Genomic DNA, 14,614 nt, shown 5'->3' on the forward strand with positions numbered 1-14,614 from the left:
ATATTCATGTTATTAGAATAAAAAGTATTTATACTGGCTAGAATTAAAGAAACAAAACACTAGTTTGAATTCATCTTCAGGGAATTGGAAACACCAAAGGAAAACAAGCAGCTTTGAAAAAGACTTAAAGAGAACTTACAGAAATTAAAAACATGAAAATTAAAAATAGAAATGCAATGAATGATTACAACATCAGATTAGACACAATAGAGGGAGAGAGTTAGTACAATGGAGGATATGTGAGAAGAAATTATACAGAGTGTAGCACAGAGAGGAAAAATGTAGAAACTACAAAAAAGATTAAGAGATGGTGAAAATAACTGAGAAAGTTTAACATAGTTCTATTTAGTAATCCAGATAGAGAGAAAGGAAGTAATTGGTAAAAAAAAAAAAAAAAAAAAAAAAAGCACTGCTGAGAATATTCTATAACTAATGTAAGATGTCAAATGATTCAAGAAGTCCCATGTGTCATTTGTAGAATATATTAAAAGAAATCCACACATAGAAACATCTTAATGAAACTCTGGAACATCAAATAAAAAGGTAAAATAGTGAAATGTGATAGCGGGGCTGGCCTGGTGGCATAGTGGTTAAGTTCACATGCTCTGCTTTGGTGGCCTAGGGTTTGCAGGTTCGGATCCCAGGCACATACTTACACACTGCTCATCAAGCCATGCTGTGGAAAGCGTCCCACATATAAAATAGAGAAAGGCTGGCACAGATGTTAGTTCAGCAACAATCTTCCTCAAGCAAAAAGAGGAAGGTTGGCAACAGATGTTAACTTAGGGCCAATCTTCCTCACACAAAAAGAAGTGATAGAGAAAAAGACAGGTTATTTTCAAAAGAATGAAAGATAGACAGTTAACCTTTTAATAATAAAAATGGAATCCAGAAGATAGGAGAGTTCTATCAAATTTTCAAAGAACAGATCATGTCAAATATTGCATACAACAGAAAAGGAGAAAATTCTCCACACTCATGCTACTATTCCTAGATATATCTAATATTAAACCGACAAAAATATATTATAAGAAAGGAAAATTACAGAAACATTTTACTCATTGATATAAATGCAATATCTTAAATAAAATTTTATAAAATTGAATCCAAATGTGTTTTTCAAATAATTTATGTTGGTCAAAACAGTATTGCACTTATATGAGAATAGGTCAATATTTTCAAATTCATAATTTAATTTAACACAACAGATGAAAGCGGAAAAAGTGATAATCTACTTAGGTTAAAAAAAATGTTTAATAAAATCCAGTACCCATCATGATGAACATTATTAGTAAATAAGGAATAGAATAGAATGTCTTTAATCTTATAAAGAGGATAGACCTAAAGTAAATATAATCCTCAAAGAGGAAACATTACAAGAGTTCTCTTTACAATCAGGACTAAGACAAGGATGCACAATACCAGTACTTTTATGCAACATTGTATTAGAAGTCTTAGCAAGTGTAGTAAGACAATGAAAAACAAAGGAGACATAAAGATGTAAAGTAGGAAAGAAATACTAATTTACATAGACAACCAAAATAGTCTACAAATTACTACAAATAATTTAGTGAATTGTTTATGTATAAAATTACTATTTAATTAAATAGTAATACAAAATTCATATCATTTTAATTACCAGTAACAAACAACCTGAAAATACAATTAAACAGATGTCAAAATTTATGTTATTACAGAAGATCAAGAATCTGTAAAAATGTTCAAGACTGCTAAGGGGAAGTTTTTAAAATCTTTATTAAAATATATTAAAAGACATCTCAATATATGATGTGATTTACCATGTCCCTGGCTAGAAAGACTATTTTGAAATTGTTTACCTCCTGATAATGATCATATCCAATAGAATTCCAATGTACCAAGGTTATTCATGAAATATAACATAATTCTAAAATTTTATATGGAAGAGTAAAGGGCCGATAGTAGCTAGAGAACAGGAGCAAAGGAATTGTCCAAGGAGCGATCAGGAATTGTTATAAAGCTACAATAAATAAGACACTGTAAAATGACACATGTTGGTATATGACAAAGGTGACCTTTCAGATCATTTGGGAAAGGAAAGATGTTTGGGGAAAAAATAGCTATTCATATGAAAAAAAAAAGATAAAATTGAAGCCACTTCACCCCATATGTAAACATAAAATGCTAAGAAATTAAAGACAAATGTCAAAAATGAAATTTTTAAATGTCTAGTAGAAAAACCTATTTAAAAAGTTTTTAGATTTAGACATATGGAAGTTTCTTAAAAATTAAAAAAAAAGAGTTGACTGTAAATAAGAAGACGTAAATTTAACTATATCACAACTGAGAAGGGTGATTAATCAAAGTCATATTAAAGTAAGTGAAAAATGTTATAAGGTGGGAGAAAATATTTGCAATATACAAACAACAAATATTGAGATGTGATTAAAAAAAAGCTTCCACAAAACAATATGAAAAACTTTTAAATGATAAAAGAAATGGTCATAGGTTCTGGCCCCGTGGCCGAGTGGTTAAGTTCGAGCGCTCCGCTGCAGGCGGCCCAGTGTTTCGTTGGTTCGAATCCTGGGTGCGGACATGGCACTGCTCATCAAACCACACTGAGGCAGTGTCCCACATGCCACAACTAGAAGGACCCACAACAAAGAATATACAATGATGTACCGGGGGGCTTTGGGGAGAAAAAGGAAAAAAATAAAATCTTAAAAAAAAAAAAAAGAAATGAAATGGACATAAAGAATATAGAGACTTTTCAAAGAAAAAAAATTCATATGGCCAATAAAAACATTAGCAGTGACCAAGAAAATGAGACCAGAGTGAAATACCGTTTTATACTCACTTAATGACAAAAATTAAAATGAAAGACCATTCAGAGAGAAAGAGATAGACACAAATCCAGAGTTTGTAAGAGGTCAGAGGTTTATTTAACTTGGAGTTCTCTCTCTAAGGAAAAGAAATAAAGAATAACTAATAACAAGTACAATATTTAATATGTATTTGGAATGAGAAATCATAACAAATTACAAGTTTTAAATACCCCAAAATGCCATAAGCCAAAACAAATTTTAAAAAGTTTTTAAAATTTCTTTTTGAATACACCTATATAACAGTATTTCCTTAAATCTTTTGGCCGCATACATTTCTATTGCTCTTCGTATAATAAAAATTTTGGAAATTTTTCAGTACACAGGATAGAAAGATAATTCCAATTTTTTAAACATGATCGAAATTTGTTTTTATTATTGGTGGTGTTTTTAACATTGGTATTGGTAAAAGTTTCAACTTCATGACGTTACTAATAGTATCATGTGGATTTTTTAAAGATTTTTGTCAAAATTAGGAAAACCCCTCTAAGTTTGTTTCATATATGAGCTGTGAGATTTCAGAGTATTTAAAATTTTTTCATGCAGGGAAATATATTAAAGAATTAAATACTCATAAACCAAATTATTGTTGACAGTTTTATTGTATGGCATATTTTATGATATATTCATCCATGTTAGTATTTTGGGTCACATTAGCAGGGAATCTTTATTTTTTTTTTAACATGAGCCATATCATTTGGGATTTAAATGACAAGATGCCTCAAACATACTAAAAAGTGCTCCCAGATGTTGAGATGCATGAGACATGAGACTGAACACAAACACGTACTTATTTGTAGCATGTCACCTACAGCTTTGTACAGCTTTGTACCCTACAAAACACAGGAGGTCTAACAGATTCTATTGTGTAAGATACTTAAGCAAACAAACTAGAGTATTTATAATTGTGCGTGTGAATTACTGAGTATACAGACACCTGGCAGGAGAGAGCTTCTGTTTTGACCAAGCATAGAGAAGAAACAAATCCTCTATTTACAATTTTAAACCTCTTGGATTGGAAAAATTTTCCATAGATAACTTCCAGCATTCATACTTTTCCAAACTTATTTCTCCTCCACTTCACCCATCTTTCTGGTGCCAGGTACTGTAGGAGGAGTTCATATGGCAGTTCAGCCTCAGGGCCGTATGTTCTGTGCCCTGATGCCAAGTGAGTCAGCAGGAAGTGCAGCCGGAGGATTCCTGGAAGGCATTCCTACACCAACATGGCAAACAAGAATTAAATATCTAGGAAAATGACTCTATAAATCACTTAAACATATCCCCATAGACGGAAAGTACTTATCTCCTCAGCTTATCCCCAAAATTCCCATGGCCACTCTATCGCCATTCATCAGGTGGGGAAGTATGACTGAGGAAAAATCTAATGGAAAAACAGTAGTAATCTTAATCAATTACTTAATCAATTATAGTCAAGATACCTTATCCTGCAAATTTAACCAAAACATATGGCTGATGAATACATCACTAGGCCCTTTCCAAGGACCTTGCTACTTGTAAGAGAAGCATCCACAATTAGAAAATAGAGAAGTTGAAAGTAAAAGAATCTTTAAAAAGTTATAACCAATCAAATTCTTATCAAAGAAAGCAGGTGTAGCTGTGTAAATAATAGACGAATAGACTTTAAGCCAAAAAATACAGTTAAAGATAGTTATTAAAGATAAAAGGTGCAATTCCCAGGGAGGTATAACCATGAATTTTAATGAATTTTTATATTCAGGTAATAACAAAAGTTTAAAATATAGTAGGAAAAAAATAGACAAATCCACAATGAGGCAAGTAAAATTTTCTTATACCTTCTATTGAGATATAATTCATATAACATAAAATTCACATGTCTAAAGTATACAGGCTAGTGGTTTTTAATGTTCATAAAATTATGCAAACACAAGCACTACCTAATTTCAAAATATTTTTATCATCCCTCCCGCAAAGGAACTCCACACACATTGGCAGTCTCTCCAAATTTTCCCCATCCCCCCAGCCCTTGACAACTATTAATCTACTTCCTCTTTCTATAGATTTACCTATTCTAGACATTTTATTTAAATGAATGATACAATATTCGGTCTTTTGTCACTGGCTTCTTTTATATAGCACAATGTTTTTGACGTTCCTCCATGTTGTAGTATGTACCAGTACTTCATTCCTTTCTATGCTGAACAATATTCCACTATATGAATATACCACATTTTTTCATCCGTTTATCAGTTAATGGACATTTGGTTTGTTTACATTTTTTGAACATTATGAATAACGTTGTTGTGAACATTTGTGTGCACGTTTTGTGTGGACATTTGTCTTCAGTTGTCCTGGGTGTAGACCTCGGAGAAGAATTGCTGCATCATATATGCATATGCATACCAAGATTAGATTACAACCTGACTGCCATTCTGCTAGCACAGCTATCTCTTGTCTTGGCTCTACATTTAAGCTTTTGAGGAACTGACAAACTGTTGTCCACAGTGCCTGTTGTCCACAGTGCCTGTACCTTTTACAATAACACGAGCAATGATGGTTCCAGCTTCTCCATGCCCTAGCCAAAATTTGTTATTGTCTGTCTTTTTTGTTTCACTCTCTTCTAGTGAATGTGAAGTGATATTTCACTGTGGTTTTGATTTGCATTTCTCTAATGACTAGTGATATTGAATATCTCCTTTCATGTGCTTATTTCCGCTTCTTTGTACATCTTTGGAGAAATGTCTATTCAATTTTTTACCCATTATTTAATTAGGTTATTTAACTTTTTCTGGTTGAGTTCTAAGAGTCTTTTATATATTCTGGATACAAATCCCTTATGATTTGCAAATATTTTCTCCCCTTCAGTGGGGTGTATCTTCACTTCTTTGATGGTATACATTAAAGTACAACGATTTTTCTTTTTCTTTTTTTTTTCTTTTTGAGGAAGATTAGCCCTGAGCTAACATCTGCCACCAATCCTCCTCTTTTTGCTGAGGAAAACTGGCCCTGACCTCACATCTGTGCCCATCTTCCTCTACTTTATATGTGGGGCGCCTACCACAGCATGGCTGGACAAGTGGTACGTAGGTCTACACCTGGGATCTGAACCAGCAAACCCTGGGCTGCTGAAGTGGAACATGTGAACTTAACCACTGTGCCACCGGGCCGGCCCCCAAGCATTTTTATTTTTGAAATCTAATTTATCTATTTTTTCTTTGTCTGGTTGTGCTTTGGGCATAAAACTAAGAAACCATTTACTAATCCAAGGTCATGAAAATTTGCCCCTGTGTTTTTTCCTAAGAGTTTCATATATTTAAGTTTAGGTCTTGATTCATTTTGAGTTAGTTTTTATATATAATATGAAGTAGAGGACAAAATTCTTTCTTTTTCATGTGGATGTCCAGTTGTCCCAGTACTATCTATAGAAAGGCTCCTGTTCCCCACTTTATCCATTGAATTGGCTTGGCACCTTTGTCAAAACCAATTGATTATAAACACAAAGCTTTATTTCTGGAATTTCAACTCTATTCCATTGATTTGTATGTCAGTCCTTATGCCAGTACCCTATTGCTGGATAACTAGTTTTACAGCAAGTTTTAAAATCAGGAAGTATAAGTCCGTCAACCTTGTTCTTTCTTTGTTATTGGGGTCCCTTGCATTTCCATGTGAATAATAGAAACAGCTTCTCAAATTCTGCAAAACAGGTCACTAGGATTTTGATAGGAATTGAATTGAATCTTTAGATCAATTTGGAGAGTATTGCCATCATACATAATATCCATAATAAAAATCATATCTGTGACCAGATTAAAATATAGAAGTTCTGTTAATCAAAAGCCTCCGTGAATTAAATAAAAACAGCTACAAAATGAGAGAAGCTATTTTCAACACACATAACTAAGAATTCAGATTCTGAATATATAAAGAACTCCTATAAATAAATTAGAAAAAGGAATGAATCCAAAATAAAATGGTACCAAGACCAAAATAAGTATTTCATGTAAAAGGATATACATATGATCAATAGCTGTGTGAAAATATGCTCAACCTTACTGATAATCAAAAAGAACAAATTAGAAAGAACATAAGAAAGTAGTACATGGCCACCAGGCTAACTAGAACTGATAAGAATAAGAAGGAGGAGGAGGAGGAGGAAGAGGGAGAGGAGGAGAAGAAGGAGAAAATACCAGTGTTGGTGAGAATGTGGAACAACATAAATTCTCATGCACTGCAGGCATACTCACTTTTGAAAATAGTATAGAATTATCTAGTAAAATTGACAATAATTTGGCATTGTCCCGTAAAAATGAAGAAAATCTGAGAGATTCTTGCGAACATGCCCAAAAAGACACACAATGGGGTGCTCATAGCAGCACTGATGTAACAGCCCAAACTGAAGATGATCAAACATCCAATAACAATAGATTAGATAAATAAATTGTAGTACGTTGATAAAATAGAATGTTCTTCAACAATAAAAATTAACTATAGGTATTCACATAAACAAGGATGGTTTTCATGAACATGAAATTTAGCAAAAAACAAAAGTCACAAAAGGATTCCATAAGATTCTATTTAAATACCATTCAAAAATAGGCAAAACAACATTCTACTTTTCAGGGATGCACAAATAAGTGCTGAAGCTTTAAAGAAAAGACAAGAGTTGAAAGGAAGAGAGAAAGCAAGAAGGGGCATACAACAGGCGTATGAGTTACTGGCAAGTTTTTAATTCCTAACCTGAGTATAGGTTAAATGTGTTTTCTTTATAACTATTTCTTGAACTATACGTTTTAGTGACTCTTCTGCAAGTGTGATAAATTTTATAAGTTTAAAATGTGTAAAAATAAACAATAACGTATGTGGTCTCATTAGTATTATGTTCAAGTGTTTCATTTTGTTAATTAATTAGTTTCCCATAAAATATTTTAAAGTTTTCTTACTCTCAGTAGTCATTGAATGCAAAAGTAATCCTCAACAATGTATCTATGTTTGTCTCAGGTTTTATTCCTCTCAGGGTTTAATGGTGGGTTATCTAGTAGATGCTTGATATAGATTGGAATGAATACCAAATTTGCACAGAGAGCTCCACTATACAACTACTTTCTATCATCCAATTTCTTTTACCTATAGCTAGGCTAAACGCACAGGATCATCTGAAATCATTTTTTAAATGATTTTATTTTAGTTAAGGTTGGCCTCTTAGTTAAGTAAATGTGTCCTTCGTCCTGCTAAAAGCATTCTATTCAACTGAGAATAAGGACATGTGGCATGTCTTCCTCTTGAAGGTAGAGCTCATGTACCCTGGCATGAGCACCACAAATTCAATTCTATTAAAAGTAATGAAGTAGGAATGTCAGTACAATTATCTGCAAATGGTTTGTGTCTGTTCAGGTTTTTCACAGTTCAGCATTATAACTGCTTCAGGCTTATAAAATTTCTGTGCAGCAAAGCCTTATTGCATGATACTTATGTGGATTTTAAGTCGTAGCTGGGTTTTATTTTTCAGACACCCAAAAGTCCTCCCTGGAAGATGATTTTAGTCTCAAAATTAGTTCCTACCAATGAAATAGAGAGTATTCAGTTAACAATACTTAGACAGACTTAAAAACAACAACAACAACACAACTTCCTGTTTACAATGTAGTGGTGGCAACCGTGGAGTTGAAGATCGCCTGGCCAGTTTTTACTAGTTGTATGGCTTGGGGCAAGTTACTTAGATTCTCTGCACCCTGGCTTCCTCAAATCTAACAAGAAGGAAATAGTATCACCAAACTCTTAAGATTGTGCTAGTAACCTTATGTGAATACTAAATGAGACAAAACTTGTACAATATTTAGTCCGGCATTAGGCCATACAGCAAGTGTTTGATAAATGCTAGCTATTATCAGTAAAGGTAAAAATAAAGAAAATTTTGACAGATTTTTATTGTGTGAATATCCAGTTTAATTTTATTGATAATAATTTCTAAATATGTGTCTTTTCTTCTACGATTCTCTACTACACAAAACAAGCCAGGATTGCAGCATTAGTACAGAGAGGAGAGTGGCAGGCAGATTACTAAAATGACCTGTAAGGACTCCTTGCTTCCGGTTATTCATGTTCTTTTATGATCCCCTCCACTTGCATGTGAGATGAACCCAGTGACCTGCTTCTAATGAACCAAACCCAGCAAAGGTGATGGGATGGGATGGTACTACCAAGATTAGATTAAAACCTGACTGTCATTTTGCTAGCACACCTTTCTCTTGTCTTCCTGCTTGCTTGCTCTGATGAAGCAAGCTGCCATATTTTGAGCTGTGCCATAGAGACATCCAAGTGGCAAGGAATTGAGTGCAGCCTCTGACCAACAGCTGGAGAAAAACTGAGGCCCTGAATCCTGCCAACAACCTGGTGAGGGAGCTTGAAGTGGACCCTTAGTCAGTTGAATCTTACGCCGACTGCGGTCCTGGCTGACATCTTGATTGAAGACATCTTGAAGCAGAACACTCAGCCTGGTCTCAATGGGATTCCTGAGCAACAGACACTGTGAGATATTAAATATTACTGTTTCAAGCCACCACGTTTCAGAGTAATAGTTTATAAATAAACTATAAATACTTAGCTATAAATAACTAATATAATGAAAAAGGACTTGAAACCTGAGCCATGTTTTCTGATATATCAAATAATCTTTAAAAAGGAATTAGGGAGCATGAGTTAGGACCTTTATGTATAAACCCCAAAAGCAACTGTTTTGTAGAAGAGATTAGACTTACTCCGTAATTTTTAAAATATAAACCTTGCCGCTATTCCTTTGCAAGTATTCCTCTCCCATAAAAATGGATCCAAACAAAAGTTATTTTAGAAACTGTCTCTGTGCCCAACTGATATATTTATGATATTAAAAATGACTGCTTTTATGGGCTTAAAAGGCTTTACAAAGATTTATATATGATTTTCTGGAGGGAAATTGGCAATAAAAAAAGAATAACAATAGGATATGAGGCAATAAGCTTTCAAGTTCAGAAGCAAAATAATTTATCTTTGTAATCTTAGCAGTTAGCACAGAATACGGCACACAGTACACACCACAGATTTGTTTTTCCTGCTGAATGAAAACAATTGAATTTTTAAAAAAGAACTATATAAATAGAGCATAAATTTTAGAGCCAGGCAGATTTTATTTCAAATCCTGCTTCTGCCCACCCCTAATAATGTGACTTCAGACAAGCCACTTATTTCCTTAGAAAGTGAAAATTACAACTAAATTTCATCTAATAGAAAGAAAAAATTACGAAAAATGTGTTGAGAGGGACATAGTCCTTGTAGATATTAAAACATTAGAAAAATAGGAATTTTAAATGAGTGTTAGTAGAAAAAGAGTAGGCAGACAGTTCAGTGAATCAGAATTAAATGTTCATTAATCAATCCAAGTACAGTTTTGTAATTTAAGAGTGATAAACTTGGGATTCCAAATCTTTGACGAAAACAGCATATTTGGATAACATTGTCTAAAATAACAGAATGTTTATGATGGTATACTTATGACACATATTATTACTATAATAAAATTCTTCAATCTAACCAATGTGTTAATATATTAAAATAATAAATCAACACAAACAAGACCGTCAACTTGTTAGAAATATGTTTCAAGGATATAAAGCTTATTTCATAGGAAAATACATATGATTTCCTAGTACAGCGGTGAAAAGAGCTTGAGTTACCTCTTCCTTCTTAAGCTGCATTCATGAAAGGCAACATGAAACAGCAATGTAAAACTGTCCACTTATTAGACTGCCAAAGATGAAAAGTAATGATGATATCTAATGTTAAACATGACGTGGGGAAACAAACTCTCATAAAATGTATATGAGAGTAAATAAGAAGGAAATTTGTCACTATCTATCAAAATTAAAAATCTACAAATCCACTTTTCTAGAAAATTCTGAAAAGATGGTTGTGGTGGCTTAATATTGGATTTTCCAAAATCCTATCATAAAAGGAGGCACTGAAACTAGGATAGCAAAACCAAGACCTCACAGCTAACAGCTACAATAAAAATGATGACAAAATATTGCCACGGCCTCCAAAATCCAAGCAGATGGAGATAAGCCACCAATAACTATAAAACTGTATTGTATAGGATGTCTAAGAGGAATAGGAATGAGCAAATGGACATCTGAATGACCTGAAAGGAGGAGAACCCCTAAATTCCAACTGATTCTCACCAGAAAGCACAGCAGCTGAAAGTGGAAGAGTTTTCTGCACTTTCCAAGTCCTGGAGCATGAGTTCCACGTAAGGTCTGACAAAATGGAGCAATTAGTTTGTGTAAATACTCAAAACTAACCAGTGAAAGCTTCTATCTAGACAATGTCCTACAATGAGAAGAAATGGTTGGGAAAAGAATCCAAGTTGAGCAGGACAGGGACAATACAGTCATCACTCAGTATCCACGGGGGACGGGTTCCAGGACCAAAATCTGAGAATGCTCAAGTCCCATATATAAAATGACATAGTGTTTGCATATAATCTACACACATCCTCCCATATAATTTAAATCATCTCTAGATTATTTGTAATACCTAATACAACATAAATGCTATGTAAATAGTTGTTATGCTGTATTGTTTAGGGAATAATGATGAGAAAAATGTCTGTCCATGTTCACTACAGACACAACAGTCATAGGTCTTTCCATCAGTGGTTGGTTGGTGTGGAACCTGCAGAAATGGAAGGCTGACAGTATAGGCAAAGAAAAGATGGGGCTGGCCTGGTGGTGTAGTGGTTATGTTTGCATGCTCTGCTTTGGTGGCCCAGGGTTCCCAGGTTTGGATCCTGGGTGTGAAACTCTGCATACTCATCAAGCCATGCTGAGACAGCATCCCACATAAAACAGAGGAAGATTGGCATAGATGTTAGCTCAGCTACAATCTTCATCAAGCAAAAAGAGGAAGATTGGCAACAAATGTTAGCTCAGGGCCAATCTTCCTCATTAAAAAAAAAAAAAAGAAGAAGAAGAAAAAGGAAAAAGAAAAACGAAAATCCAGATAAAAAGAGGGGGACCATATCAGGGGAGCTCAGAAAGTATAAAACCACATTTTTGAAAGACTTCATGAAAACAAGAAGCAGCTCTAGAACTATGAAGACAGAAAAGATGTACTGACCCACCTCTCCTTTCTAACAGTTCAGCAAAACTAATTTCACATAGGAACAGGCTGCAGAAAGTGATTGGTTTGAAACCCATACAAAGTTTTTGGAAGTAACAAAAGAATGTGGAGTGAAAAACCTACAGACATGAAAACAGGCCAGGTGTGCTAAAAAATGGTGAAAATTATAAACTAAAATTTTTGAGTGAGCTAAAAATAATAAATGATAGAAGTTATGAACAGACAATATAGATCAGAATTTTAAAAGTTCAAATAAGGTGGTTGAACTCAGAAAAAGATTAGAAATAAAGGAAAAAACAAATTTGGTAATGAAAAATATAAAGAATATGTGAGCTACTAAACTTGACAGATAATTTCTTAAAAGAAATAAAAAGAAAAAAGGAAAGTTGTAAAAACAAAAAAGGGAGGAAAGCAATAAGAAATGTTGAGGGACAGGACAGATAAAAGATATGGGAAAATAAGCTCCATTATATCTATAATAGTAATCCCTGAAGGAGAAACCGGTGAAATAAAATAGAAGGAAAATAAGCTCCAATATATGTATAATATGTCCATGAACAAGAAAATCAATGCCAAGAAACAGAAGTAATACTAAAAGTGTTAATTCAGGAAAACTATCCTGAAATAAAAACAACATTGAAAGGTATGCATACCGGAAAACTTGACCCAGAATTGCGAACATTGAGGACATATTTTTTAGACAAGTTGCCCAGCACAAGCCTCACTGACACAGTGACTTTTTTTTTTTTTGAGGAAGATTAGCCCTGAGCTAACATCAGCTGCCAATGCTCCTCTTTTCGCTGAGGAAGACTGGCCCTGAGCTAACGTCCGTGCCCATCTTCCTCTACTTCACATGTGGGTCACCTGCCACAGCATGGCTTGCCAAGTGGTGTAGGTCTGCACCTGGGATCCGAACCCACAAACCCTGGGCTGCTGAAGTGAAACGTGTGAACTTAACCAAAAAAGAAAGCAATTACCTGGCTGCCAGTTGGCAGTAATCTGTTTGAGAACCTATCAAACACAAACTTAAGTCATTTTTAAATACTTACGTGTTAATCTCTAAAATCTTCACTATTTTTCCCTGTAATCACTTGCTAACACTCGTCCCTTCACCCGCCACTACATCTGATTATACTCCTCTTGTTTGCTCCTCTTAAAATCAAGTAATGGAGTTCCTCTATGTGGACAAAAGGTGGAGACTGGAGATGCACCCAGAAATGTCCATCTAAGCAACATTTTACCAACAGATTTCAACCAATTCCTTATCATCTATAAGTGATTATATCACGCTAGTCACATGTGTCATGTGTTAATTGAACAGAGAGTTACATCTTACTGGTGTCTTTCTGTAAAATGACATGGCCTTATCAAGAGAAAAGTTAAATCATGTATGTGGTCATCACCCCCTAAAGGACACCACAGTACCACATTTCTATAGCCACCTCGTGATCCTTGCTTGTTAAGCCTTATCTGGTGCTGCTTTCTAACTGAGTAGTTAAGTGTTGGCATAGACAGCTTTTATGCACGAGTCAAGAAAGAAAAGGAAGATTTGTGTTGCTATCAAGTTTTAATTGAAGCATACTTTACTCTCTTTTGACTAAGTACTTCATTGCCATTTTCATAATGATTACAACCTTGAGAGGAAACTCTTCTGATAACTGCAGGCTAGTAATGAGATATCATGCTGTGCTGGAGCTAAATGATAGCTAGGATTTCCCCCACAATACTATATAATCCTTGGAGAAATTAGAATTAAATGGAATCGTCCTGTTTTAAGCAGTCTAAAATGACACCTTGATGCAAAGCTGCAGTTCAATGTTGAAATGTAAAGCCCTGTCACCCTGACGTTTAAAAGAATGGCATTATTATTACCTCTTCTCGCCTACGCCAAAAAAAGAAAATAATTTTAATCGATTCACAATGCTCTATCAATTAGGAATTATGTTTAGCTGCTGTGGCAGAAAAGTCTAAATAACAATGACTAAAACAAGATCGCAATTTATTTCCACTCAGGTAAAAGATGTCTGAAGCTGGACAACTCAGGGTTGGAGAGAGCTGGAGTGAGCAGGGACCTATGTTCCTTCAATCTCTCTGCTGCGCCATCTTTAGCATATAGCTTTCTTTTTCAAAGTTGCCTAATGGTACAAGATGGCTGCTAGAGTTCTAACCATCATACTTGTATTCCAACAAGAATAAGGAGGAAGGGGAAGAAGGTAAAGGACATACTGCCCAGCTGAGGCAGCCTTTTTTTACGGAGAATTCTTGGAAGCAATATCAATGATTTCTCCCTATATCTCTCTCATTGATCACCTCTAGGTATAAGAAAAGATGGGTAATATAGACTTTCAGCTGGCAAATTGCAACCTTAATATAATATCAGGGTTTTATTAATCATAACAATAATAGTTTACTTATATACATTTTATGTGTGTCAGGCACATATGTGTGTCACAAGTTCTAACTGCTTTTCATAGATCAACTCATTTATTTCTCACAATAAATCTATGAGGTAGGTAAAATTATTATTCATGTTTTGCAGATGAGGAAACTGAGGCACTGAGGGATTAAGTAACTTGCCTAACGTCAGAAATGAGCCAAGATTTGATGCTTGGCTTTCTGGTTCT

The 14,614-nt window shown here is 34.4% G+C and overlaps 1 protein-coding gene across 3 annotated transcripts in view; it reads right to left on the reverse strand.

Annotated features, from left to right (window-relative positions):
- Positions 1–847: 847 nt before the first annotated feature.
- Positions 848–14,614, reverse strand: part of ADGRL3 (adhesion G protein-coupled receptor L3) — an 801,248-nt gene continuing 787,481 nt past the window's right edge. Inside the window, exon 25 of one of the 3 annotated variants that reach the window (XM_070612870.1) lies at positions 848–4,074. In XM_070612870.1, coding sequence (XP_070468971.1) covers positions 3,998–4,074 — 77 coding nt within the window. In that variant the 3' untranslated portion in view covers positions 848–3,997. Of the gene's footprint in view, positions 4,075–8,759; positions 9,364–14,614 lie in introns of those variants that run through there. The other 2 variants (XM_070612873.1, XM_070612875.1) reach the window with 2 other exon arrangements.

This window comes from Equus przewalskii, chromosome 3 (genome assembly GCF_037783145.1).
Source record: "Equus przewalskii isolate Varuska chromosome 3, EquPr2, whole genome shotgun sequence".
NCBI classification, from domain to species: Eukaryota; Metazoa; Chordata; class Mammalia; order Perissodactyla; family Equidae; genus Equus; species Equus przewalskii.